The sequence below is a fragment of the Chiloscyllium punctatum genome, chromosome 9, assembly GCF_047496795.1.
Source record: "Chiloscyllium punctatum isolate Juve2018m chromosome 9, sChiPun1.3, whole genome shotgun sequence".
In the NCBI taxonomy this organism is placed as follows: Eukaryota; Metazoa; Chordata; class Chondrichthyes; order Orectolobiformes; family Hemiscylliidae; genus Chiloscyllium; species Chiloscyllium punctatum.
The window spans coordinates 47,684,025-47,709,728 of NC_092747.1; the positions used below are offsets into that span (position 1 = coordinate 47,684,025).

General features: G+C 39.6%; 1 protein-coding gene across 1 annotated transcript; it reads right to left on the reverse strand.

Moving 5' to 3' along the window:
* Positions 1–4,162: 4,162 nt before the first annotated feature.
* Positions 4,163–25,427, reverse strand: LOC140481366 (adrenodoxin-like). Its single transcript, XM_072577447.1, has 4 exons — positions 25,123–25,427; positions 13,529–13,653; positions 11,720–11,849; positions 4,163–7,657 (listed from the first exon to the last, which is right to left on the reverse strand). Exons 1-4 carry the CDS (start codon positions 25,410–25,412, stop codon positions 7,543–7,545), a joined length of 660 nt encoding a protein of 219 aa, XP_072433548.1. The 5' UTR covers positions 25,413–25,427; the 3' UTR covers positions 4,163–7,542.
* Positions 25,428–25,704: the final 277 nt, after the last annotated feature.

Here is a 25,704-nt window from a genome sequence, read left to right on the forward strand (position 1 = left end):
ATGGTTTCCCTTGTCCAAGGTAAAATCAATTATCCGGATAATCAATTATCCGAACGAAATAATGCTCACGCATCTTGTACGGATAATCAATGTCCCTCTGTATTATGACCCAACATTTTAAACAGGAGCTAAAGAACAGCAATCAGTATCAGATATCATTGACTCTTCACACCCATTCCAGAATCATTTGGAAATTATAACATGCATGTAATCAATTGCACATTAAATGACCCACACTGACCAATGATCAAACAAATCAGCTTTGTAATTAACTTGGTGTTACAATACCATGTTGAACAGTAATCAAAGCAATAAATCTTTCTTTTAATTAATTGGAAGATGCAATCTTTAAATTGTGTTAAGATGTTTTGGATCAGAAAGATTAACCCCTTGCAATGAAGGAAGGTTTTAACAAACAAGAACCAAGATTGATATTCTTGTCAAATGATCAAGGCTGAAAAATCAAATTCTACTTCTACAGTTTTAAGTAAACTGGCAGGAAGAATAGTAGACAAGAAAAACAGGAAATTAACTCCAGGTGCACTGAGAAAACACTATGCTGATATGGACAACAGAATTTACTGAGTAGTCGTCACTAGGCAATGGAAAGCTTAAATTGAAACATGCAATCTTCTACTCAGCAAATCACAAAAGATTTATAATTAAGGTCACTTGTAGTGAAAACCTCATGTGGTGTTAGTAACAAGAATGGAAGCCAGAAACAATGCAATTTCAGAGGTCATAACTTATCACAGCAAGAGGGCATGCAAGATATTCACAAGTGAAAAATCAGCTTTAAAAAAAAACTATTGCATTTTGATGAATGTTGTATTACACACAAACCAATGTATATTTAGTTTCTAGTATATTGCTGCCCAATATAGATAATAAAAGGACGAAAAAGGAGTGGGGACAGGAGTCAGTACCCTTCTACTCTGGTTCTATACATTTATTCTCTATTGCTCAGCATCTGAATGTAATGAATCCTTAAAATCCTGTTCAAATTATAGTCAATATCTTTTTGCGACTCACTTTCCAAAAATAGCTGCTTATAATAAAAGCTGCTACATTCTATTGCTCAAGGAAGATGGCCTAAAAAGTCAAATAAGGAACTAATATACTGTAAGATTGTTACACGTAATACTCTGTGCTTGATTTAAAATTTGTTTGCATATTTTTAAAAGCAGATTTCTGTAAGGAACAAAACATCGCTGAAAATATTGAATGATTTTAATATTTCACTTACTATTTTAAACAGGGAGAGAAACTTTCAACTTGGTCATGGAAACGACAGATTCAAGGATAATGGGTTGAGATCTAATGTCTGAACTTTCATATAATATACATAATCCCATTTAACAGTGCACTGCAGTGTGTGCATGGGTGCTCATTTTGAAGTGTGGAATTTAACAAGTTGAATATTTCAACTTATATTGCACCCTAGGATGATAAACTATTTTATTTTTGTGCAATTATAACCTCCAGGTAAGGACAGTCATTGGGGTTACTGTTAGTGCTGAAAGCTTTCTCCTTAACTATCCACCATCACTAATCTCTTTACACCCTCATTTTTGACCTTTGGACTTGTCAAATACTAGCAATCTCATTTTCTGGATATTATAAGAATATTGATTTATCGTTGCTGCTAAGATACACTAATAAAGCTGGCATTTTAAACAAAACTGTTTTCATATCTGAACAGGACCAAAGGCTTTTGATATTTTCTGTAAAAATGGAAAAGTCCTCACATGAAATTGTCATCTTTATCATTAACATGCTATGTCATTTCTTTCATGACATTCAGAATTTAAATCTAAAGTTTTGACAATACTTAAGGTTTATTTCCAGATATATTTCACAGTAAATACAATGAGTATTTTATTAATGGTATCAGAGTATCAGAAGTATCAATATAATTGGGGTCATTATCTCAAAAGAATTCTTGAGTAACAATGGATAACGTGTACCATTTATTTATGTTCCAAGATCTAAATGCTCCAGAGTTTGAATAATTATTTTAATTAACACAATGCATTACTTAAAAATTCAGTTTACAATAATCGCCACAAAATAGACATTCACATGGAATTAATGTCTTTGGATCATATATAGATAGCACCGATAATTTAGTAGCACAAAATATCAGAACATCTGCTCAGTACCAAAATTCATTAGAGAATGGTCCCATCAATTTGGAGGCTACAGACTTTTACAGTACTTTCCAAGGACAGATTGGGGGGGAGGAAGAGAAAGAGAAAACCATTGGCCAGTCATCAAAGTTTTAAAAATGCATGTAGAAAACCAAAAATAGTAAAAATACATGAAGTAGTAAAAATTCTAAAAAGGAAAATCATGTTTACCAAATTAGAGTTCTTTGAGGATGTAACCAGAAGGGCAGATGAAAGGGAATCAATAGAATATCAAATCCTTAGAGTGGAAGCAGGCCATATGGCCCATCAAGTCAACAATGACCTTCAAGGAGCATCTGCCCAGGTCCACCCCTCTACCCTATCCCTGTAACCCTGCATTTCCCATGGTTAATCCACCTAGCCTACACATCCTTGGACACTATGGGCAATTTAGCATTGCCAATTCACCCAACCTGCACATCTTTGAACTGTAAAAAGAAACCAGAGCACCCAGAGGAAATGCAGACATGGGAAAGATGTGCAAACTCCATACAGTCACCCCAAGGTGATATCGAATCCAGGTCCCTGGCACTGAGGCAGTAGTGCTAATCACTGTGCCACCAGTGTGCCTAAATTTCCAAAAAAACAACATTGAATCATGTGCCATGCAGAAGATTAATAAGCAGGACAAAGGACATGGAATTGGGCGTAAGGAGTTACTGGACAGGAAGTAGTAAGTGGGCATAAATGGGGTAGTTTCATGTTGGCAGACAGCAAATTGTGGAGTGTTGCAAGGATTGGCACGCACTAAGACCTCAGCTATCTATATGAAAACATGAATAAAGAGACAGAATGTGTTGAGGTTTGCTTTTGATTCAAAGTTAGGTGGAAAGATAAACTGTGGGGAGGACAGAGGCTGCAAAGACAGACATTAAATGAGACAAGATAGCAGATGGAGTATAATGTAGGGAATTACTATGGTCTTAAGAACAGAAAAGCACTTTTCTACAAAAAAAAAGTACAATTTTTCACATCTTAAAGCTCAAAAGAAACATTGGCATGCTTTTACAAGAAATGGAACATGCAGAATGCTGGTGCAGCAAGCAATTAGGAAGGCATAAAGCACGTTGGTCTTTTTTGGAAAAGAATTGGGAGTATAGAAAGGAGGAACAGCTGCTAATATTGCAAAAGGATTTTGCAAATCCATATCTGGAATATGGTCTGCAGTTTTGGTCTCCATTATGAAAGGAAATACTTACATTGGTAATGGCACAGTGAAGATGGACTTAGTCTCTGGAATGAGCTTGCATGTTATCCTAGGATAAGAGGATGAGTAAATTGGACCTATATCCTTTAGAGTTCACAAGCATGAAAGACCCTTATAGAGACAAAATTCTGAAGGCTCACATAAAAGCCAAGTACTGTCAATGCTGGATTATTCTGAAGTGTTGCATTGGACTTGAAATGTTGTTTTTCTCTGCAAAGACATGGTCAGACTTGCTGAGTTTCTCCAGTACTTGGCTTTTTCTCTCAATCTGAAGGTGCTTGATAGGATAGGCAGATTATTTTAGATTCCCAGACCAGCAGAAATATGGCAACAATCCTAGGATAAGAGGTTCATCATTTAGGGTAATGCCAAAGAGAAAGTACTCAGAGGGTAGTGAAACTATGGAATTTTCTACTTGAGGGCTGTGGGAGACTCCAAGATTTTGGTCTTGGGGGATATTAAGAACTGGCAGGAAGGCAGACTTGGAGCTCACGTTCAACTGAGGTCATACCAAATGGCACAGCAGCAGGCTTCATGGGTCATATGATCTCCTTCTGCACTTATTGTTTGATTTTCAATGACTAAGAAAATATATGTTCAATTATTCAGTATGATTATTGAGAATAATGTGAAAGAAAGAAATTACTTCAGAGATCAAAGTTAATGAATTCACATAAGAATTGTACTCACCATATCCATGGGTTCAACAGCCATCGATACTTGTAGTCAAATATTTTTACATAAAGTTACAAAAACTTCACATGGATTAATGTGGTTAACGTTTATTTGAACTTGCAATGATGTTTTTTTTTAAACTGAGTCAATGATAAAGGAAGTGGTAAGGGCCTACAGCAGGGAGGTAGATATCAGAGTTCAATAACATTAAAAATAACTACTTGCAGTGATAGAATGGTTTACTGACATGTTTAAGGACATTGGTAACATGACCAGTCAATGACAGGAAACATTTGTTTACGTAGCAAAATTGTTGAGATCTGGAACACTGCCTGAAAAGGGTGGTGGAAGTAGATTCAAAAGCAACGTTCAAAAGCGAATTGATGGGGGCAGGGGAAGACAGAAAATTAGGATTTTGGAATCCTGGTTATTTCCTGAGACAACTAAGCCATAAGATTCCAAGGTTTAAAATAAAAGATATATTTTAATATACAATGGTCAAAGCAAATAGCAAATACCATTTAGTTAACACCTATACTCCAAGCCCCAAAAATCAACAAACCGAATGAGGAATTACCAGCTAACTTTTCCCTTACCTTAAACAAACACTTTGAAACCAGAGCTTCTATCAGAATGTACACCTGGGATTAATTACTTAACTTCTCCAGACAGCAGGACAGACATGATGAGCTAATGTTCTCCTTCAGTGCAGTGTTACTGACTATTAAAATGTTTCAATTTCTAGATATTGAGTGACAATAAGAAACGAGTAATAAAGTTTCATTATGTGAATCTTGCAATTGATCAAGAAATAGCAGGAAGTGGACAAACATAGAACTTGGGGAATTGCTTCAAAGAAAGAAATCAAAACAGGTTCAACATGTCTTTTTCATTTGAAATTGTAAATTTCTTCCAGCATTTTACAACTTCCTTAAGAAAAAAAATGTAATTACAAAATCTAAATATAATTAAATACATGTACAATTAAAGACTTGATATAATCTTCAGTTAGCAATTATTGTAAGCTATATTAATTGCAAGTTTGCTGGACACAACTTAAGAAATGTTTTGCATGAGTTTTGTCATTAGTCAAGTTATAATCAAGGTTTGCAATTCCAAGTAACGTTGGAGTAGTTATTACTTATCACATCCACATAGCCAATGAAGAGAAAAACAGCAAGCAAGAAGCAAGATTTTAAAGTGCATATTAACATCTTTGCACAGTTTCATGGCTGTAATTATTCCTTCTAAGAAAATAATTGTGACTTGCTTTTGTACAATTGCGTGACTTCATTCAGCTCAATTAGTATATGTACGTATTTATATTCTGCAAGCTCATTGAGCCCTACCAGTATATCCTCTATTCCTTTATACCACACATACAAAACCATTCATTTGCTGCTGAAAAATCCTCACTCATGCCAGTCATGTCTACCATTCCAACACTTTACCATTCCAACACATTCAAGCCAGCTTCCTATTTTCTACCTTCCATGAGTGATCCAAAATTCAGCTCTTCTTTACAGAACTTGCCCAAAAATCTGTACATCCTGCATGCAGTAACTTACTTTGGTTCCCTAGCTCTCAGATAAGCAACACCACAAATGTAAAATTCTCATCCATACTTTCAAATCCCTGCATGGCCTCAAGCCTCCCCATCTTTATAATCTCCTCCAGTCCCACAACTTTCCAAGCTCCTTCAAAGCCTGGCTTTTACAGCTTCAATTTTAGCTCCAACATTAGTGGCTCTGCAACAGCCTAAATGTTAGAACTCCCTCCCTAAACCACTCTCCTCTAAAGATGCTCCCTAAACAACTAGGCCAAGACTTTGAGATTATATTAGATTAGATACCCTACAGTGTGGAAACAGGCCCTTCAGCCCAACCAGACCACACCAACCCTCCGAAGAGTAACCCACCCAGACCCATCTCCCTCTGACTAATGTACCTTTGGGCAATTTAGCATGGCCAATTCATCTAATCTGCACATCTTTGGACTGTGGGAGGAAACCGGAGCACCCAGTGGAAACCCATGCAGACACTGGAAGAATGTCTGTATGGAGTTTGCACAGTCACCCAAGGCTGGAATTTGACTGGATGTCCAACTGTCACCTGCATAATCTTGGGTCAAATATTGTTTAACAAGGCTCCCGAGAAGTAATTTGGGATGGTTTATGTTAAAAGCACTACATAAATACAAGTTGGCCATGCTGTTGGCCCTCTTTAATGCACCAATGCTATTTACCTCAACTACAGAATGTTACATTCTAACCATAATCAGAGGAATAAGTTACTTCTATATTCCTCATGAGATTTATTAATGACATATTTACATCCTCCAGTTTTGGACTCCCTCATGAATAGAATCATCCCAATATCTAACCTATAAAATCACTTATTTGTTTTAAAGACCCAACCTATTCACCTACTTTTAAAAACCTGTGTCTTGAACTATAAGATGTTTAAGTATTTTAAAAGGGCTTTTGATTAATGAAAAGCAGGCAATGAAATTACTAGGGGCAAAAAAATTGATATATTGGATATTATTTCAACAGTATTGCTATTTGAAAAGGCTGAACTTTCACAAGAAAAACAAATCATCTAGTCTTCACCTCATGAAAGTCATACGTTCTATTGAACTACACATCACTGATGGAATTAAAATGGTCAACATAAATACAGTGACAACTGGTATTTGAAAGTTTAACTCCAAAACTAAAAATAATTTTGGCAAGATATGAACATAGCATTGTCCTGTATACAAGTTCCCTTGTGCCCCACCACCCTGACCCAGTGCTGTACTCATTTTATCAGTGACAGTTTAAGAATGTGAAACTTAAAAATGTAGAGGAAGGCATTTTAGGCACCTTTTGCTGCAAAATCACTCAAAATACAATGTGGAGAAACTTATATTAGTGCCTGATGAAAAGGCTGACAAAACAAATTATAAATACCTTCTCTGCTGTAACATTTTCAAAATATTATATTAATTTCTTACTGAAATACATTTTGAAATACTCAATTAGTTTATTAACGAAAAGGCTCTCAGGGATGATCAATGTAACATTAATGGTTATTATCAATGGAATCGGATTCAAATTTCAGTCTTATACCCACTGGAGCTAGACAAAACTGGTCTGAATTCTGAACTGTAATCTTTGGAATTCCAGCACTCAACAGGACAAAGCTGCACTTGAACAACATTTACAATGTTCTCCAAAAAGTAAAATGGTTTTCTTTATAGTAGAGAAGTTGTCTGTTAGACAGTTTGTAAAATGTACTTTCCCCGAATCTCTACAGCTTTACAATATTGGTGGCTCTAAGCCATCAAGAAATTAGAGACAACTCATTGAGACATTCAATATTGAGTAATCCATCTATACTAAAAATTTTAACACTTATAGTAAAGTATGATTTATTGTTTGAGAAATTAACTTCAGTTATGTTGATTTTGTAAATTAGATTAATCCCTTTAGGAGCCAGAATCAATGTCCTTGGTTTCTCTTGCATCAGCAACATCACTTGGTACTTCCACAGTCATTCCATCCATCCATTTCTTAAGGCAGATCTGGCAACCCAAACGAGATCTGAAAGTAAAATTGAATTATATTTTAAAAACACAAGAATCTTTAAATAAGCTTATCGCAAAATATATTTTGGGAAATATTCCAAAGAGCTGATTCTGCAGTATCTGTGTTACAATTTATAATTATAATGATATATCAAATGACTGCCATAGTTGAAGATATGATCGCTGAGCTGGGAAGTTGGATTTGCAGACATTTCGTCCCCTGTCTAGGTGACATCTTCAGTGCATACATTCCAGAAGACACCGTACAGCCGCCCTTCACTGGAGGCTCCAGAGCACTGAAGGTGTCATCTAGACAGGGACAAAAATGTCTGCAAATCAACTTCCTAGCTCTGCAAACGTACCCACAACCATGGCAACCGGCACCTGAGCTACAAATCTTTACGCAAATCCTGAATATAAAATGACTGCATTTGTTGAAAAAACTTTTATATTCCAGCAAACAAAGTCTGCCCTCAGTCTCTAAACTATTACTAGTTATGTAGTAAAATATGCTGAGTTTTGGACAAAAATCACTGATTCAGAACATCCACAAACTTTCTCAAAGTTATTAGAATTTTTTCAAGTACAGGTCGAATACAATCAGCTATAATAGACATCACCACATCACAGATTGACTGGACATTAGTAACAAAATGACTAATGAATTATGCCCAAGCTGAAGAGATTTAATTTTATATTCCATTCATGTATTTCTCCATGTAGATTAGGCAAAAAATAAATTTGCCACAGCCAAACAAATTCCAGCCTCAGGTGTCTGTGTGGAGTTTGCACATTCTCCCTGTGTTTGCGTGGGTTTCCTCTGGGTGCTCCGGTTTCCTCCCCCAGTCCAAACATGTGTAGGTCTGGTGAATTGGCCATGCTAAATTGCCCATAGTGTTAGGTGCATCAGTCAGAGGGAAAACGGGACTGGGTGGGTTACTCTTCAGAGTGTCGGTGTGGACTTGTTGGGCCGAAGGGCCTGTTCTACACTGTAGGGACTCTAATCTAATAATGGATAAGAATTGTAGTTCATGGGGCAACCATAATTCATTCAACCTAAATTTCATATTCAAATACTTGCCACATTTTAGGAGATTTCAAAATTGGAAGATGATTAAGATGATTAGATTAGATTCCGTATGGTATGGAAACAGGCCCTTCAGCCTAACAAGTCCACACCAACCCTCCGAAGAGTAACCCACCCAGACCTATTCCCCTACTCTAATACTCTACATTTACCCTTGACTGGAAGAAGAAAGGGATGACTTGATAGACGTGTCCAAGGTAATGAGAGGCATAGATACAGTAGGTAACCAGAGACTTTTCCCCAAACAGAAATGGATGTCATAAGGGGTCATAAGTTTAAGGTAATCAGAGGGATGTATAGGGAAGATATTAGAGATATGTTCTTTACAGAGAGTGGTAGGTGCGTGGAATGCACTGCCAGCAGTGGTAGTAGAGTCACTGACATTAGGGACATTTAAGCAAAAACTGGTCAAGCACATGGATGGCAGTAAATTGTAGGTTAGGTTGCTCTTAGATAAAGAAATGCTCAACACAACATATTGGGCTGAAGGGTCTGTACTGTGCTGTATTGTTCTACGTTCTAATGCACTTAACCTTCCACTCTCTCCTCTTTCCCCACCCCTCTCACACCTATTGATGTTCAGTTTAATATTCCAACACATTACATATTGTCCCTTAGTTTCACTTTTGAGGTTTGAGAGCTCCTTGCATATTTAGTTCAGGTTGACTCAAACTCTGAACTGTCTACCAATTCTATGAACATCTTTGAGAGATTGTTTTAATTGCAGAACCATCCAGTTGCTTATTTCCTTTCCTGCAAGATGACTAAAAGTTAGCGCTCAGTCATACAGCAGAGAAACAGACCCTTCAGACCAACTTGCCCACACTGACCAGACATCCTAATCTGACCTAGTCCTATATGCCAGCATTTGGCCATCCTCATCTAAACCCTTCCATGTGCCTTTTAAATGTTGTAATCGTACACACCTCCACCGCTTCCTCTCGCTACTCTGAAAATAGAAACTCCCACTTGTTCAGAGTAACCTACTGAAGATACAAACAAGGAGCAGAAAGACTATTCAGCCACTTGAGCCTGTGCCACCACAATTTCACGGCTGAACCAACTACAATCTCAAATCCACCATGGGGGAGAAAATTGCTTTCTGTTCTAAAATGGGTAGGCCATTAATTTTAAACATAGTTCTAGATTAGATTAGATTAGATTAGATTACTTAGATTAGATTAGATTACTTAGTGTGGAAACAGGCCCTTCGGCCCAACAAGTCCACACCGCCCCGCCGAAGCGTACCCACCCATACCCCTACATCTACATCTATGGACAATTTAGCATGGCCAATTCACCTGACCTGCACATCTTTGGACTGTGGGAGGAAACCGGAGCACCCGGAGGAAACCTTCGCAGACACGGGGAGAACGTGCAAACTCCACACAGTCAGTCGCCTGAGGCGGGAATTGAACCCGGGTTTCCAGCGCTGTGAGGCAGCAGTGCTAACCACTGTGCCACCGTGCCGCCCACTGTGCCATAATAGAAAATAACCTCGCCAAATCTACCCTCAGGATCTTATAAGTTTCAATAAAATTGCTGCAGAATCTAAGCTTCAGCAGATACCAGCTGAAAATCTTATAATAAAGTAATTCGATAACTGAATGGCCAGAAAAACGCTCACTCCAGTCTTTAAGGTCAGGATCCTTTCTTCCAACTTGGGAAAACATGTCGTAGGGACACTGGAACAGAAAGTCACTCAGCTCAAACCTATGTTCAATGAGATGATGGCTGATCATCCACTTCAATGCCTCCCCTCCCCACACTATCCTCAAACCCTTTTGTCACTGACAGATCACTAAATGCCAATCGCTATTTTAAATATTCCCAATGACTGAGCATCCACAGATCTCTGGGTTAGACAACTGCAAAGTTGAGGAGAAAGTGAGGACTGCAGATGCTGGAGATCAGAGCTGAAAATGTGTTGCTGGAAAAGCGCAGCAGGTCAGGCAGCATCCAAGGAGCAGGAGAATCGACGTTTCGGGCATAAGCCCTACTTCAGGAAGCCCTTCTGAAGGGCTTATGCCCGAAACGTCGATTCTCCTGTTCCTTGGATGCTGCCTGACCTGCTGCGCTTTTCCAGCGACACATTTTCAACTGCGAAGTTTCACAAACCTTAAAGTAAAAATTATTTCTCTTGATAGAAGTGTTAAATGCTTGTTTTAAAATAAGTGCCCCTGGGTTTTAGACTCCAGTAGTAACATTAACTAGGAACACTATTAGAAAACATTCATGTTACATAGTGTGACATCATGACCAATTTGAATGTGGGGAAAAAGAAAACCGCATTTACTTGCCAATGATCTTCAATGGAATCACAGTATTTCCCTTGATCAATATCTTGACAGCCAGTACTCAGCACAAGCTGAACTAAAACAGCACCAATACCAAAATTAAAAAGCAGGATCTGGTACCTGCTCACCACCTAAGCCTTCAAAGCCCTTCACCATTGATAAGTCTATGTTCTAACAAAAATCTGGCAGATGGAGCATGTGGAAAAGTGTAAAGTTGCTCACTCTGGCAGTAAGAGTAAAGAAAGCAGAATGTTCTTCAACAGTTACTGAATTCTGAGGTACATGGGGATCTAGCTGTTCTAATGCATCAAATCAATAATAGTTTTATGCAGGGAGAGCTGGTGATCAAGGCTAATGGAATGCTATCCTTCATGATGAAGGGAATTAAAAATGTAAAAGTAAGGATGATATGCTCCAGTTACAAAGGGCATTGGGGAGATCACATTTGGAATACTGTACAGCTTTGATCTTATTAAAGGACAAGTTAAAAATCACAACTCTAGCTTATAGTCCAACAGGTTTATTTGGAAGTACAAGCATTTGCAGCGCTGCTCCTACAGCAAGTTGCTGGAGGTTACAGAAGCTGGTGTTGTGATTTTTAACTTTGCTCACCCCAGTCCAACATCGGTTATCAGATTTAAAGATACTAACATCAAGATTTGTAATAAAGTGTAAAATAAACTGAAAATCTTACGTTTCTGAGAGGCCATAGGCTAGGTCTAACATATCCATCTCTTCATCAGTGATGTCATCCAATTTCTTGTAGATGGGCTCTTCAAAGATTAGGTGACAGGTAGAGCATGCCAAGGTTCCTTCACATGCACCTAGGAATGAGGCAAATATACCATTAACTGCATTTGCAACAATTGCACGACAATCTATTTTTGGAATAATGCCACCTTGGTGACTAAACTACAAACAGAAGCTAATTTTCTGAAATACAGATTTAAAGAAAATATATCCCAAAACATTTAGCAGGAAATAAGTTGACTAGTACTATAACTAGTCCATCACTAAAGGGTAATAGACAAATAGTACACAGTTCTACATTACAGTTCATATTTTCCAACCATTACTGCATTTTGACCATGGTACTATTATGTTAGCCCTGCACTAAATCCAGTCAAATTTCCTCACTAACGAACCTAGAAGTTTCCAAGATCAGTTCATTTACATAAAAGAACAATTCCACTACAATGCTTGCATTCTTGCTAATGGACGGCAATGCTAATTAGATTAGAGAGCTTGTGGCAGTCCAGAGGGAAGGAAAAGGAACAGGCCAGATGATGTGGGAACTGATGGTTTCTAAAGGCTGCTTGGAAAGAGATTTACTGATAGGGAGAAACAGCAAATTACACAGTGTTTTTAGTAAAAATGATCCTTGGCCAATAAACAGACCGTGAAGAGGTAGTCAAAGTAGTTAATGCCATGTCAACATACTTCAAATTAGCAATTTAGTGTTGGGGATACTGCAGCATTTGAAAGTAGATACAGGAGCAGAAATGGCATGGAAACCATGTTTACCATAAGCAACTCCACACACCTGCTGCTATTCTCTAAATATTACACCCAGAGGTAGAATTACGTGTTAAATGATATGGAACAAAAAAAAGTCATTGACTTCTTATCTTGACTGCGAACCATCCTCTTTAAAACTCTCTCCATTCACCTGCATCTTCAACAGGCACAAACAACTCATGGATTCATGGTCACGAAGATCAAGACCATTTGATTAGCTATTTTGGCGGTATTCCCTTCACGTTTCCACCTTCAGTTTCCTTTAAAATACTCCTTACCCAAAACAACACCTTTTAGACACTACAATCTGTAATTATTGAACTGTTGAGTTTGCAAGTCTGAACACAAGTTCTGTTGCTGAACCTGTATTAACATGCAGTGGCTTGCATTACAGTGCCATTTGGTGATGGCACATGAACATGAAACTACAAAGTTTGCACAAAAGGAGAAAGAGGATTTGTACAAGATAAATAAGCTAGCAAAGAACAAAAATCACTTCAACCAGCAGCAACATTTGTTTTCATCCCAACAGTTTAAAATTATAATCAAATTCTTTTTCTACCAAAAAGCTAGTTGTTAGATATAACTATAGTTTTAACACAAGATACTCTAATTGAAATATCACCCATCTGAAATTGAATTAAGTCAAGAGAAATACAATTGGGATATTGCTTTTAGATGTTAATAAAAAAAACACAAAATTAATCACCTTAAAATTTCAAGCGAAGCACAAGCTGTTGTATAGAGATTATGAATTCACCCCAATGAGCACATTTTGCCAAATAATATTATTATTCAAAATATGCTTTCCAAAGAAACAAAAGACATTTAGCTTCCAAAAATGTTGCCAACCTTTACAACAAAGCTATTTCTTCCACTTGAATGGAAAATGGTGATTAAACAACAGTCATTGCATAGGAATTACATTTATGTTTGCTTTTCAGGTCATGGTTATATAATACTGGTGAATTTAAAAAAAACTTACCAAAACCATCAATGTCCAAGTTATTATGAACAACAACATCTAAAAGTGAATCTCCTAGATTTCCTTCTGCTTTAAGTTTCTCTCCATCTCGGTTAATAAAATTAACAGATACTTTATCCTTTGAACTGTAAAAAGGACAAGATTAGTAAGTTTACTTTGCAGGCTGAAGTGGAATGAATAACTAGGTTCACTTTCTGCCAGTGAAAAGTAATGATTTTTATATTTATGTTAAGTGAAAGGAATTTGTATAATATCATCGCAAACGTTTGTGATTATGAAGATAATTAAACCAACGTAAAACAATATTTTCACTCAAATTGCTCAAAGACCAAGATAACTTTGACCAACAAATTATAAAAACTTCAGAATTACAATTTTATACATTGAAGTAGTTTTAAGAATATTGTTGTTATATTTATTTAACTATTCAGTAACAAAGAGCTTCACTGCTGAATGCTATAGAATAGGGAGAGAGAGAGAGCAAAAATCCACTGACTTGTCACTCCTGATTAACCAGCAAACCTTATGGATGCATAGGTGTTCGATAAGGCAAAGAACAGATTTTGCTACAATACCTTGTGGGAGAAAGACTTTCTGACACTCCATAAAGTGCATACAACTAATAATTACTTAGCAAATCTTTCCAGGTTTCTGACCAGATTCTGTTCTCCTAATGAATCCACAATGGAATTAACTCTTTCACTTGATGTGGCTGGAATGGTTTAGCTTGATAACAGAAGACTTATTTACTAGCCTATTCTCACCAGTTCAATTAGCTTGCAGTTTCTTAATAGGTCATATATGACCTACACATCTACACATTTATTACATAGTGGAGTATTATTCCAATATCCCAGCTAGTTGCCAGACACTGCTGCAAGGTAGCAATAGGAGAGATTTGCAGCATGAGTGACCAACTCAAGCAGTAATCTGTATAGAGAAAGCTGTACAATGCTGTATGGAGTTGTTTTTATCAAATGTCTGGGGCTAGGGAAGCATTAATACTTGTCCATGTTTGCCCATAGAATAATATTCCTGCTAAGCTCCATAACAGAGCCAACACAAATCAGACCACTAACCATACAGTTGCCCTTCAGCTGACTGAAAAGTGGAAATGAAACTTGGATACATGGTAGAGCTGAAAATGTGTTGCTAGAAAAGCGCAGGTCAGGCAGCATCCAAAGAGCAGGAGAATCGACGTTTCGGGCACGTCGATTCTCCTGCTTGTTGGATGCTGCCTGACCTGCTGCGCTTTTCCAGCAAAACATTTTCAGCTCCGATCTCCAGCATCTGCAGTCCTCACTTTCTCCTTGGATACATGGCAATCAAATTTACAAAAGGTTCCACAAATTTAAGCAAAAATAGATCAACAGATAATTTTGGGATATTGGGTGAGGGATGAATAATGAGCACACTTCTTCAAAAAAAAAAGGCATTAGATATTTAACATCCATCACCTGATGAGTTTAATCTCAGCCAAAACACAATCAAGAAGGATCGAACCTTTAATGCTGAGAACTACAGGCAACAGTACAACCAAGGTTGATCCATATTCCTTTTCATTCTTTTAGAATGATAAGAAATCAATGAATTACTGAACACACAACAAATTGTAGTGGCAAATATATGGGACATATAGACTTAAGATGTGAAAGCTGTGAAGAAAATGCATGCATCGTAAACAAAAAAAAAATAAAAAAGGTAATGTACAGTCCGTCTATGAAATATGCCAGCACACAAATCTTATTGTCTGCATTCTTTCACTTGTTAGCAACTGACAATGTTCAACAAGTGTTTAGTAAACAATTTGAATTGTTTGAACTGTTTGGATAGTGGGAGGGAACATGCTTATTCTTTCACAGGAACTGGGTATTGTTGACAACGCTATTAGAAATTCTGCATTTATAATTGCACTTCAAAAAAGGTAGTAAAGAGCACGTTCTTGAACGGTTGTAGTCCAAATGGTACAGGTAAACAATGCTGTTAGAATAAGAAATAGAAACAGGGTTTGTCTATTCAGCCTCTCAAATCTGCTCGGCCAGAGCTGAGCAGGAATTTTAGCTCATCAGACACCTCACGTCCACTTTCCTGCACTTTCCTCAATCTTTCATTCCCCTACTTATCAAGAATCTACCTATCTCAGCTTAAACTTTTATATTAATTCATAGGATGCAGTCAGCATTTATTATCTCCAATTGCCCTCGAGAAGGTGATAGGGTGCTTTCTTTAGAGTTGCAATCTGTTCGATGCAGAAAAACCCAAAATGCCTTAGAGGGAGTTCCACTATTCTGACCCAGTAACAATGAAAAAAACAACCATATAATTTCCAAGTCAGGATGATGAGCTGCTTGTAAATTGTGTATATCATGAGAATTCTGTCCCCACAGTTCTCTGTACAAGGACTTTACAACTCTCAAAGAATTCATTTGTCTTGATTAGCATCTCTAAATCTTGAGTCTATGCCCTTTGGTCTTAGATTCTCCCAGGAGGAGAAACATCCTCTATACATTTACCTTGTCAAGCAACTAAGGAAACCCATATATTTCAATGAGTACTAGCCTGTTTAACCTTTGCTCATAAAACAATTCCTACATACCAGTATCATCCTAGTGTACCATCTCTGAACTGTCAATGAAATATCTTTCCTTAAATAAGGGGGGGCAAAACAGTTCACAGCGCTCCAGATATGGTCTCACCAGTACCTTGTACAGTTGCAGTAAGACACCCCTACTCTTATACTCCAACCCCCTTAAAAAAAGGGCCAATATTTAATTAGCCTGATTACCTACTGCACCTGTGGGCTAGGTTTGTGTTTTGTACAAAAGTATCCAAGTTTCTGCAGTTTTCCTCCAATTAAACGATACAGAAGAACCTCTTATCAGATAGCCTTTGGCAGGGAGTATTTTGTTCTGATAATCGAATGCGGGATAATAGTTTAGCCAGGCAGGACCTTGCGATCTTGTCCAGATAATCTGAAATCCGGATAACAATGCCAGATAATCAAGGTTCCTCTGTATACTGCACTTTTGTTCTCCATTCCAAAATGAAACTTTATTTCTCCATATTGCAATCCATTTGCCAACTTCTGCCCACTTACTCTACTTGTCAATATCTTTGAACTGTTTGTATCCCTCCTGCAAGCTGCAATCCCACCTATTTGTGACATCTGCAAATTTGGCTATAATCAACATTCCTTTCCTTCCTCTAACTTATTAATATATATCGTGAACAGTTGTAGTTTGAGCATTGATCCATGTGGAACTGGTCAGAAGTCACATGACACTAGATTATTATCCAATAGGTTTGTTTGAAATCACAAACTTTCTGAAGTTGTGAAACTCCACTGATTACTCCACTTACCTGAAAAATAACCCATTATCTCCACTTGCTGTTTCCTGCCCATTAGCCAATTTTCTAACCATGCCAATAAACTACCTCCAACGTTGCGGAGTCTTGTACTGTTGACTGAACCTTTTGGAGGGGTATTTTGTTGAACACTTTCTGGAAATCCAAATTCAATATACATACGGATTCTCCTATATCCACTGGTTGAAACTTCACCCCCCAAAACTATACTTACATTTATTGGTCAGTGCACTGAGTGGAAGAGCTGTGATGTCATGTTGTGGTTGTACAGGACATTGGTTAGGCCACTTTCAGAATACGGTGTTCAATTCTGGTCTCCCTGCTAAGTAAATATGTTGTGAAACTTGAAAAGGTTCAGAAAAGATTTACAAGGATGTTGCCAGGGTTGGAGGGTTTGAGCTATAGGAAGAGACTGAATAGGTTGGGGCTATTTTCCATGTTGTGTTGGAGGTTGAGGGGTGACATTATAGAAGTTTATAAAATCACAAGGGGCATGGATAGGGTGAATAGTCAAGGTCTTTTCCCCAGGATAGGGGAGAACAAGACTAGAGGACATAGGTTTAAGTTGAGAGGGAAAACATTTAAAAGGGGCAACTTCACACAGAGGGGTGTGCGTATGGAATGAAATGCCAGAGGAAGTGGAGAAGGCTGGTACAATTATAACATTTAAAAGGCATCTGGGTAGGTATATAAACAGGAAGGGTTTACAGCAATATGGGCCAAGTGCTGGTTAATGGGACTGTTAATTTAGGAGACCTGGTTGGCATGGAAGAGTTGGACCAAAGAGTCTGCTTCCATGCTGTATATTTTTATGACTTAACTAATAAGTTAGTTAGACACTATTTCTGAGGTCACCATGCTGACTCTGCTCAATTAGATTACGAATTCCCAAAAGTTATACTATTATTTCCTTAATTGATTCCAATACTTTTCCAACAATAGATATTATGCTAAAATCTGTCTATAGTTATCTGCTTTTTACCTCCTTCCCTTTTTGAATCGGGGCGTCACATTGGCAGTTTTCCAACCTTTGGTACTTCCCAGAATTCAAGGTTTTTTGGAAAATTAAAATCAATACATCCTCTATCTCTGCATTTACCTCTTCTAGAAATCCTAGGATGCAAAGTGTCAGGGACAGAACTTATCTGCATTTAGCCACACTATAGGGTTAATGCTACTCATGCAATGGTGATGGTAATGATTGCCTCCCCCATATCTTTTAGTATTAATAGGATGTTCAAAGTCTAATGTAAAATCTGTTTAACTCTGACATTATTTCCTTGCTCCCATAACCATTCCTCAAGATTCATTTTCTGAGGGGTCTAGATTCACTTTGACCTCTCTTCCTTCTTATATAGTTAAAGAAATAAGCTTTTATATTACTCACTTGTTTGCCCTCATTGTTTATTCTCTTTGTAGTTCTCCTTTGCTCGATTTTGAACTTATCACAATCTTCAGGCCTATTAGAGACTTTCGCCTCCTTAACTGCCTTTTCTTTCAATTTAGTACTCCACTTAATTACCTTAGTTAGGTATGGTTAGTTTGTCCCTCCTTCATTACTGACAGTCACAAACTATCTGCCTTGCTTGCTTACTGGTCTTTCCTGCTAATCCATCTTCCCAGCTCACTTTAGATAAGTGCATCCTCATTTTCTTGCATTTCCCCTTAAGGTAAAACAATTGTTTTAACCAAAAAAAGGTTTCTCTGTCTCAAAAAGAATATTAAATTCTATCATGTCATGATCACTACTTCTTAAGGGATCATTTCCTTGGGAGGTGATTTATTAAACCCACTTGTTATCCAATATCAGATCCAATACAGCTTGCTCCCTGGTCAGCTGGAGTGGCCGCAACCTGGTGCAAAGACAGGCCTGGAATGACAGAATCCCTAGTGTCAAGACAGGCCATTTTGGCCCAACAGTTCTACACCGACCCTCCGAAGTGTAACCCAGACCCATTTCCCTACCCTATTACTCTACATTTGCCCTGACTAATGCACCTAATAGAGACATCTCTAAAACATCGGCCAATTCACCTAACCTGCACAACTTTGAAATGTGGAAGGAAACCAGAGCACCCGGAGGAAACTCACGTGGTGAACCACCCACAGAAAAACACTAGGTCAGTGTGCAAACTCCACACAGACAGTTGCCAGAAGGCTGGAATGGAACCTGGGTGCCTAGTGCTGTGAGGCAGCAGTGCTAACCACTGAGCCACCATGCCACCCTTGTTACAACTGTGGCATACGGTCAAGGAATGTAGACTGGGAAAAGAGTTAGGTGTGCAAACTGCAGAAGGTCAAGCCACTCTAGGAAGTATTGTTGGGCAAAAGGATGAGGTAATGAAGGACCGTGACCATGGGATCAGGTGCCCTGAAGCCAATTTCCCGAGGCTGGGACACCAGCTATGAGACCCATAACAGCGGGCTTATTCATCCATCCCAGGAGTGATGCCATCAGAACCCATCATCCAGATCTCGGCACATGTCCTGAAGAGGCTCCATGATATATTGTTCTCAAACTATTCCTAATGCATTTAAATTCACTGATTTTCAAAAGGTTAAATGTCCCTGAATGTTAAGTTCCCAGCTTTGATCAGAATAATCATGTTTCTATAATGGCTGAGAGATCATATTCATTTACCTTGGTTTGTACCAGTATCTATCTCATTCCAACTTCTTTGTACATCAAGATTCAAAGCCATATGTTTCTTCTGTTATCAATTTCCCTGCACTTCTTTGGTTCCTTGGTGCAATTTGACATTCACACATTCTGTTCCTTCCAGTTTTCTGGGAATCATCAATCCAATCACCAATCGGCAATCCTACCTTGTCCTTTACCTTTTAATTTATAATTTTCTGTGCAACAGTAGTTCAGTGGTTAGCACTGCTCCCTCACAGCACCAGTGACCTGGGTTCAATTCCACCCTCAGGCGATTGTCTATGTGAAGTTTGCCCAGTTTCCCAGTGTCTGCATGAGTTTCCTCCCACAGTCCAGAGTAGTGCAGGTTAGGTGGATTGGCCATGCTAAACTGCCCAAGGATGTGTAGACTACATGGATTAACATGGGAAATGCTGAATGACAGGCATAGAATAGGGAGGTTGGGACAAGGTGGAATGCTGCATCGCAAGTTTGGTGTGGACTCACTGTGCCAAATGGCTTGTTGCCTTCCAAACTGTAGCGATTCTATGATAAGCAGAACCTGTTCACTAGTATTTAGCTTAAGACTTTATCTACAGCCCTAGTTATGCCACGTGCCAGGACTCTGGCCCCAGCACGATTCAGATGGAACCTGTTACATCAGAGCAGTTCCTACCTTTCCTGTGCAAACATCCCATGAAGTCAAACCCATTTCTCAAACCAATCTTGGAGCCAAGCATTTAAGTTTTTAATCTGTTGACCCTGTGCCAATTTGCTGGTGTCTCAAGTAGTAAATCGGAGGCATCTTTTTGGTTCTGCTTTTTAAAAATAGCCCCTAGCATCTCATATTCCCTCAGCAAAACCTCTTTCCACCTATATCATTGGTACCTACATGAATCATTCCCCACTTACTCCAAGCTCCTCTACACCCCAGATGAGATATCCTGAAACCTGGTACCAAACATCCAATACAACCTTTGGGACTCTCTATTCAGAGAGTCAGTTATATTCACTGACTGTACTATCCCTGATTACAACTATGTTTCCCCTTTCTCATTCTCTTAAAATAGTTCCCTCTACTAGAGGGGTCTGGTCAGTTTGCTCATCTTCCCTACAGCCCAACTCTCATCCAGAGGCTACAGGAATCATAAGCCTGTTAGACAAACTCAAAGGATCAGGCTCCTCCACTTCTACTTGGTTGGCTTGTAATCACACCCTCCTGTCCCTGACCTTAGTCTAAGGGGTGTAAACTACCTTGTGAAACAGTGTCCAAATAAATTATAAAAGGAGGGGATTGAAGACTGGCTTGAGAGATACAATAGAATTCAAAAGGATGGAGATGTTTATGGAGCCTCCTCCTCAGGTCAGTAGCTTAATTGACCAATAAACATTCACAACAAGAAGTGACAGGACTATAGTATTGTGATCGTCTTTATTGAGCTATCCTGCAATCATCCACCTTATAGTTTGCCTCTTTCATTAATTGGCATATTTGTAATCCTGTCCTGCAAGGGAGAACATGAGAGAGTGACAGATGGTTGGAGGTGATTTATGCCTCAGGTGAGGGGAGACATTAAAAGGAGAAGACCTCTTAATAGTAAACTTGGATGGTGCAGGAATTCAATCCACACTATTGGTATCACACTGCATTACAAACCAGTCAACCAACTGCCAGCCTGTCTTGTACCTTCACTAGGCTGGCATTTTGTTTCATCTGTAGTGAGTGTTACTCCTGCAATGCTCTTCCTCCCAAGTCAGTGAGCGAAGAGCCAAATCTGCCTCAAAGTGATAAATGGTTGAGTGAAAGATATGCAGAGTGATTCCACCACAAGCCAATACTTCCATACTCCATGTACCTGATTGAATCATAAAACCCGGAGTGTGGAAGTTGGCCATTTGGCTCATCAAGTCCACACTGACCCTCTGGAGCATCCCACTCATTGGATGACAGTTATAGAATCCCTAAAGTGCAGAAGCAGGCCATTTGGTTCATCACGTCTCCACCAACCTCCAAAGAGCACCTCACTTAGTGTACATAAATAAGTCTATCCCTGTAGCTCTGCATTTCCCATGGTAATCCACCTAGAGTACACATCCCTGGATACTATGGGTGATTTAGCATAGCCTGCACATCTTTGGACTGAGGGAGGAAACTGAAGCATCTGGAGGAAACTCACACAGACACTGGGAGAATGTGCAAACTCTACGCCAGACAGAACTCGGGTCCCTGGTGCTGAGACAGCTGTGCTGGCTAATAAATGGCACACATGTAGATGGTGCCAATTAGGTAAGCCAGCCACAATAGGCTTCAGCGTTCATCTGTGCATGGGTTTCAACTGACAGCAGGTCCTGTGTGCTCAGTTTTTCTCTCTCCACCCCACCTTAAATAAAAGGCTTACCCTTTTGGCTTCAGTTGCTTCCCCTGACGCTCCCTCCTGACTTCTATCACCAATTTAGTCTTGGCCAGGGGTGCAGGTGGCAGCGTGAGTTGGCCCTGCATGCAATCTGGTTGTTTTGTTCCACGGTACTGCTTTTGAGACAGGCAGCTGCAGATCTTGCTGTGCGTCAATGGTGTACTTCAATGCAGTGTGCACTCATTATTCTATCTAGTGGTGGCATTTACAACATGTGAACAATTGGATAAAAAAAAGGTGCAAAGCTTGAACGCATTTGTTTGAAGAGAATCAATCTGGTCTGGTCAATAAGGTGATAGTGGAGTAGGACACTTCAGCTGGAGCTCTTCCACTCTGCCTCTTCATTTTTATCCCCCTCCCTTCTGTGGGTTTTCTCCTCGTCTTCCCAGACTCAGCTTCGTACACCCACCTCCTGACTCCTGGCCTCCAAAACTGGATCAGGTGCTCGGAGTGGGGACACTAATTGAATTGAATTTATTTTGTTATGTGTATCGAGATACAGTGAAAAGCTTTGTCTTGTGAGCAATACAGGCAGATCACAGTTAAGTAGCATAGATGAATAAATGATAGATATGCAGCAGCAAAAAACAAAAACATAGGTACAGGTGAATGTTAAGAGTTTGAGTCCATTCAGTATTCTAACAGTAGGGTAGAAACGGTTAGTTATGAAACCAGCTTGTGCGTGTTCAGGCTTCTGTACCTTCTCCCCGATGTTAGAAGAAGTTGTAAAAATAAAACACTGCCAGGGTGGGCTGGATCTTTCAGAATGCTGGAGATCTTTCCTCGACAGCGGGCCTGATAGATGGAAGGTTAGTCTTTGAGATTGTCCGGGCCAGGTTCACTGCTCTCTAACCATCTCCGATCTTGAATGGTACAGTTGCCATAACAGGGTAGTGATGCATCCAGACAGAATGTTCTCAATGACACCTATAAAAACTGGCAAGGGTATTCACCGTCATGCCAAATTTCCTCTTCCTTGGGCAGCTGAGGAGACATTGTTTGACCTTTGTACAAAGTGTGTTCACATGAAGAGTCCAAGAAAGCTTGTTGTGGATGACCACTCCCAGGAGTTTGACACTCTCCACTTGTTCCACCTCCATGCTGTTAATGTGTAGGGTGCATGAGTAACATCCCGCTGAAAATCAACAATGAGTTCCTTGATTTTGCCAGCATTGAGAGCTAGGTTATTCTCATTGCACCCTTTTTCCAGGTCTTCCACCTCCCGTCTGTAGTCTGTTTCGTCAGAGATTCAACCGACTATGGTGGTATCATCAGCGAACTTGCATTAGTCTGGTATTTGGCGACAGAGTCATGGGTGTACAGCGAGTACAGTTAGGAGGTTGAGCATATACCCCTGGGGACTCCAGTGTTGAGTGTCAGTGAGGATGAAATATTGCCCCCAATCTTCATTGATTGTGGCCTGTGGGTCAGGAAACGGAGGATCCAGTTGCAGAGAGTGGGGCTTAGTCCGAGACCACTAAGTTTAGTAATCAGTCTCAAGGCTGAACTGTAGTCAATGAGTAGGATTCTTACATAGCTGTTCTTGGTGTCAAAATGTTCTAGGGACAAGTGAAGGGCAAGTTACATGGCAAGTTACAAGTTACTTAAACAATCCAGGTCTCTTTCAATGTATATTAGATTAGATTAGATTACTTACAGTGTAGAAACAGGCCCTTCGGCCCAACAAGTCCACGCCGCCCCGCCGAAGCGCAACCCACCCATACCCCTACATCTACCCCTTACCTAACACTACAGGCAATTTAGTATGGCCAATTCACCTGACCGGCACATCTTTGGAGTGTGGGAGGAAACCGGAGCACCCGGAGGAAACCCACGCAGACACGGGGAGAATGTGCAAACTCCACACAGAGTCACCTGAGGCAGGAATTGAACCCCGGTCTCTGGCGCTGTGAGGCAGCAGTGCTAACCACTGTGCCACCGTGCCGCCCAAAATAACTTCAGTTACATCACACTAAGCTTTTGCTATAAATTCTATGTCTTACGATCTTATACTTCACAATCACCTGATGAAGGAGCACTGCTATTGCTTCCAAATAAGCCTGTTCGACCATAACTTGGTGTTTTGTGATTTTTAACATTGTACTCATTTGAGTAAGTGACCATAAAGCTAAAACTTTGTCAATGCAATTCTCTGCTTGTGAAAATGTACTGCTACCAACAAGGAGGGAGTCACATTTCTAAGTTCAGTGACCTTAAATAAAGCAATACTTTCAAATTACCAACTGATCAGCAACCTTTTCTCCTACAGTATAAATTGTTAACATTTGAAGTTTGGCAATCATTCATTTGCTTTGAAAAATCCTCAGCAAATTATCAGTGACATGTCCCACTTTTCAGCAAAATTAAAATTTTAAAAATTACAAAACACGCTATTCTAAACTGTGCATAAACGCTTTACTCTCACCTAACAGTTTAATAACACGTTTGAACCTCTTCATATCTTAATACAACACTCAATACATTTCTGTATGCCAGTTCCCAGAATAGTTCCTGACTAAATTACACTTATACTGCAAAAGGAAGCTATGTCAAAGTACAAAAGTTTATCGCAACTTTAAATCATAACTAAATTATATTTCCGTCACGTATCACCGCAGGGTGTCCAAAAGCGCTTGGCAACCACTTGTACTGTTGGAATATGGGAAACGGTGTTAGCCTCCACGCAAATTAATATTAACAGCAATAGGCAGATTACTTGTTTTAATGACCTTGTGCTGAATAATAAATATTGGAAGTGCCCTTTCCTCTTCGAATAGATCCATGCGATATTTATGTCCAACTGAGGCAAGAAGCAGAATTTCAGTGTGACATCTGATCGCTCAATACGATGTCAATATCGCTACTACCTTCGACATAAACAAAAGTCATACGACACCAGATATATAGTATATAAATAAACTTGCTGGACTATAACCTGGTGTTGTGCGACTTCTGATTTAGTCCAGAGGCACCTCCACAACCTTTGACATAATCCGCCATTTACAAATCTCTACCTCACAGAACAACATGATAGGAGGTCCGTCAACAACTAATCGGTTAACGCTCCTCTCTTGCACATTACACAATGACACCCACAGTTACCATGTCTCCGCTTTCCTCAAACACTACCCAGGCCCATGACAGGGGTATGCGGCCGTTGCCCTGCCTTCTCTCACCTCTGTAATCGGGCCCCAGTGTTGAGCAAACGTCGGCCCCACGCATCATTGCTGCTCGCACCGCGACTGGAGCTTGAAAAGAGACCGTTCCTCCCGCACCGGGAAATGCTCAGGTGCCTGCTCCTGGAAGGTGCAGGCTGACACAGTCGCTTTAGTAAGACACACTCACTGATCACCAACAGCCGTCGGAACCCACTCACCGCCATGTTACTGTTGCTACTACTGACGTCACAACCGCAAGTCCCGGGCTGCCAATGGGACGGGGCGGGGCGGGGCTTCATTGACGGCATCGCCCCGCCCCGCTCCGCTCTGCCCTGCCCTGCCCAGAGTCCCGAAATGTTAACTCTCTTTCATTCCTCACAGATGCTCCCAGACCTGATCGGCTTTTCCAGAATTTTCTGTTTATGGCTTTTATTTGCAACACACACTTCTGAGCTTTCTTTTATACAACATCCTGATTGGTTGGGATTCTGTTCCTTGATTGGTTGCGGTTTCGGTCTTCTGATTGGATGGGATTTCTAACCCTGATTGGGTGTTGTTTGGGTTTCTGTGCTCGGATTGGTTGAGGTTTCAGTGCACTGA

Coding starts and splice junctions, on each gene's coding strand:
- LOC140481366 (XM_072577447.1), bottom strand. CDS start 25,412: ATGCCGTCAATGAAGCCCCGCCCCGCCCCGTCCCATTGGCAGCCCGGG. Junction 13,654..25,122: donor ACTGGGGCCCGATTACAGAG/GTGAGAGAAGGC, acceptor TCCTTTTTACAG/TTCAAAGGATAAAGTATCTG. Junction 11,850..13,528: donor CTTGGACATTGATGGTTTTG/GTAAGTTTTTTT, acceptor CCTCATTCCTAG/GTGCATGTGAAGGAACCTTG.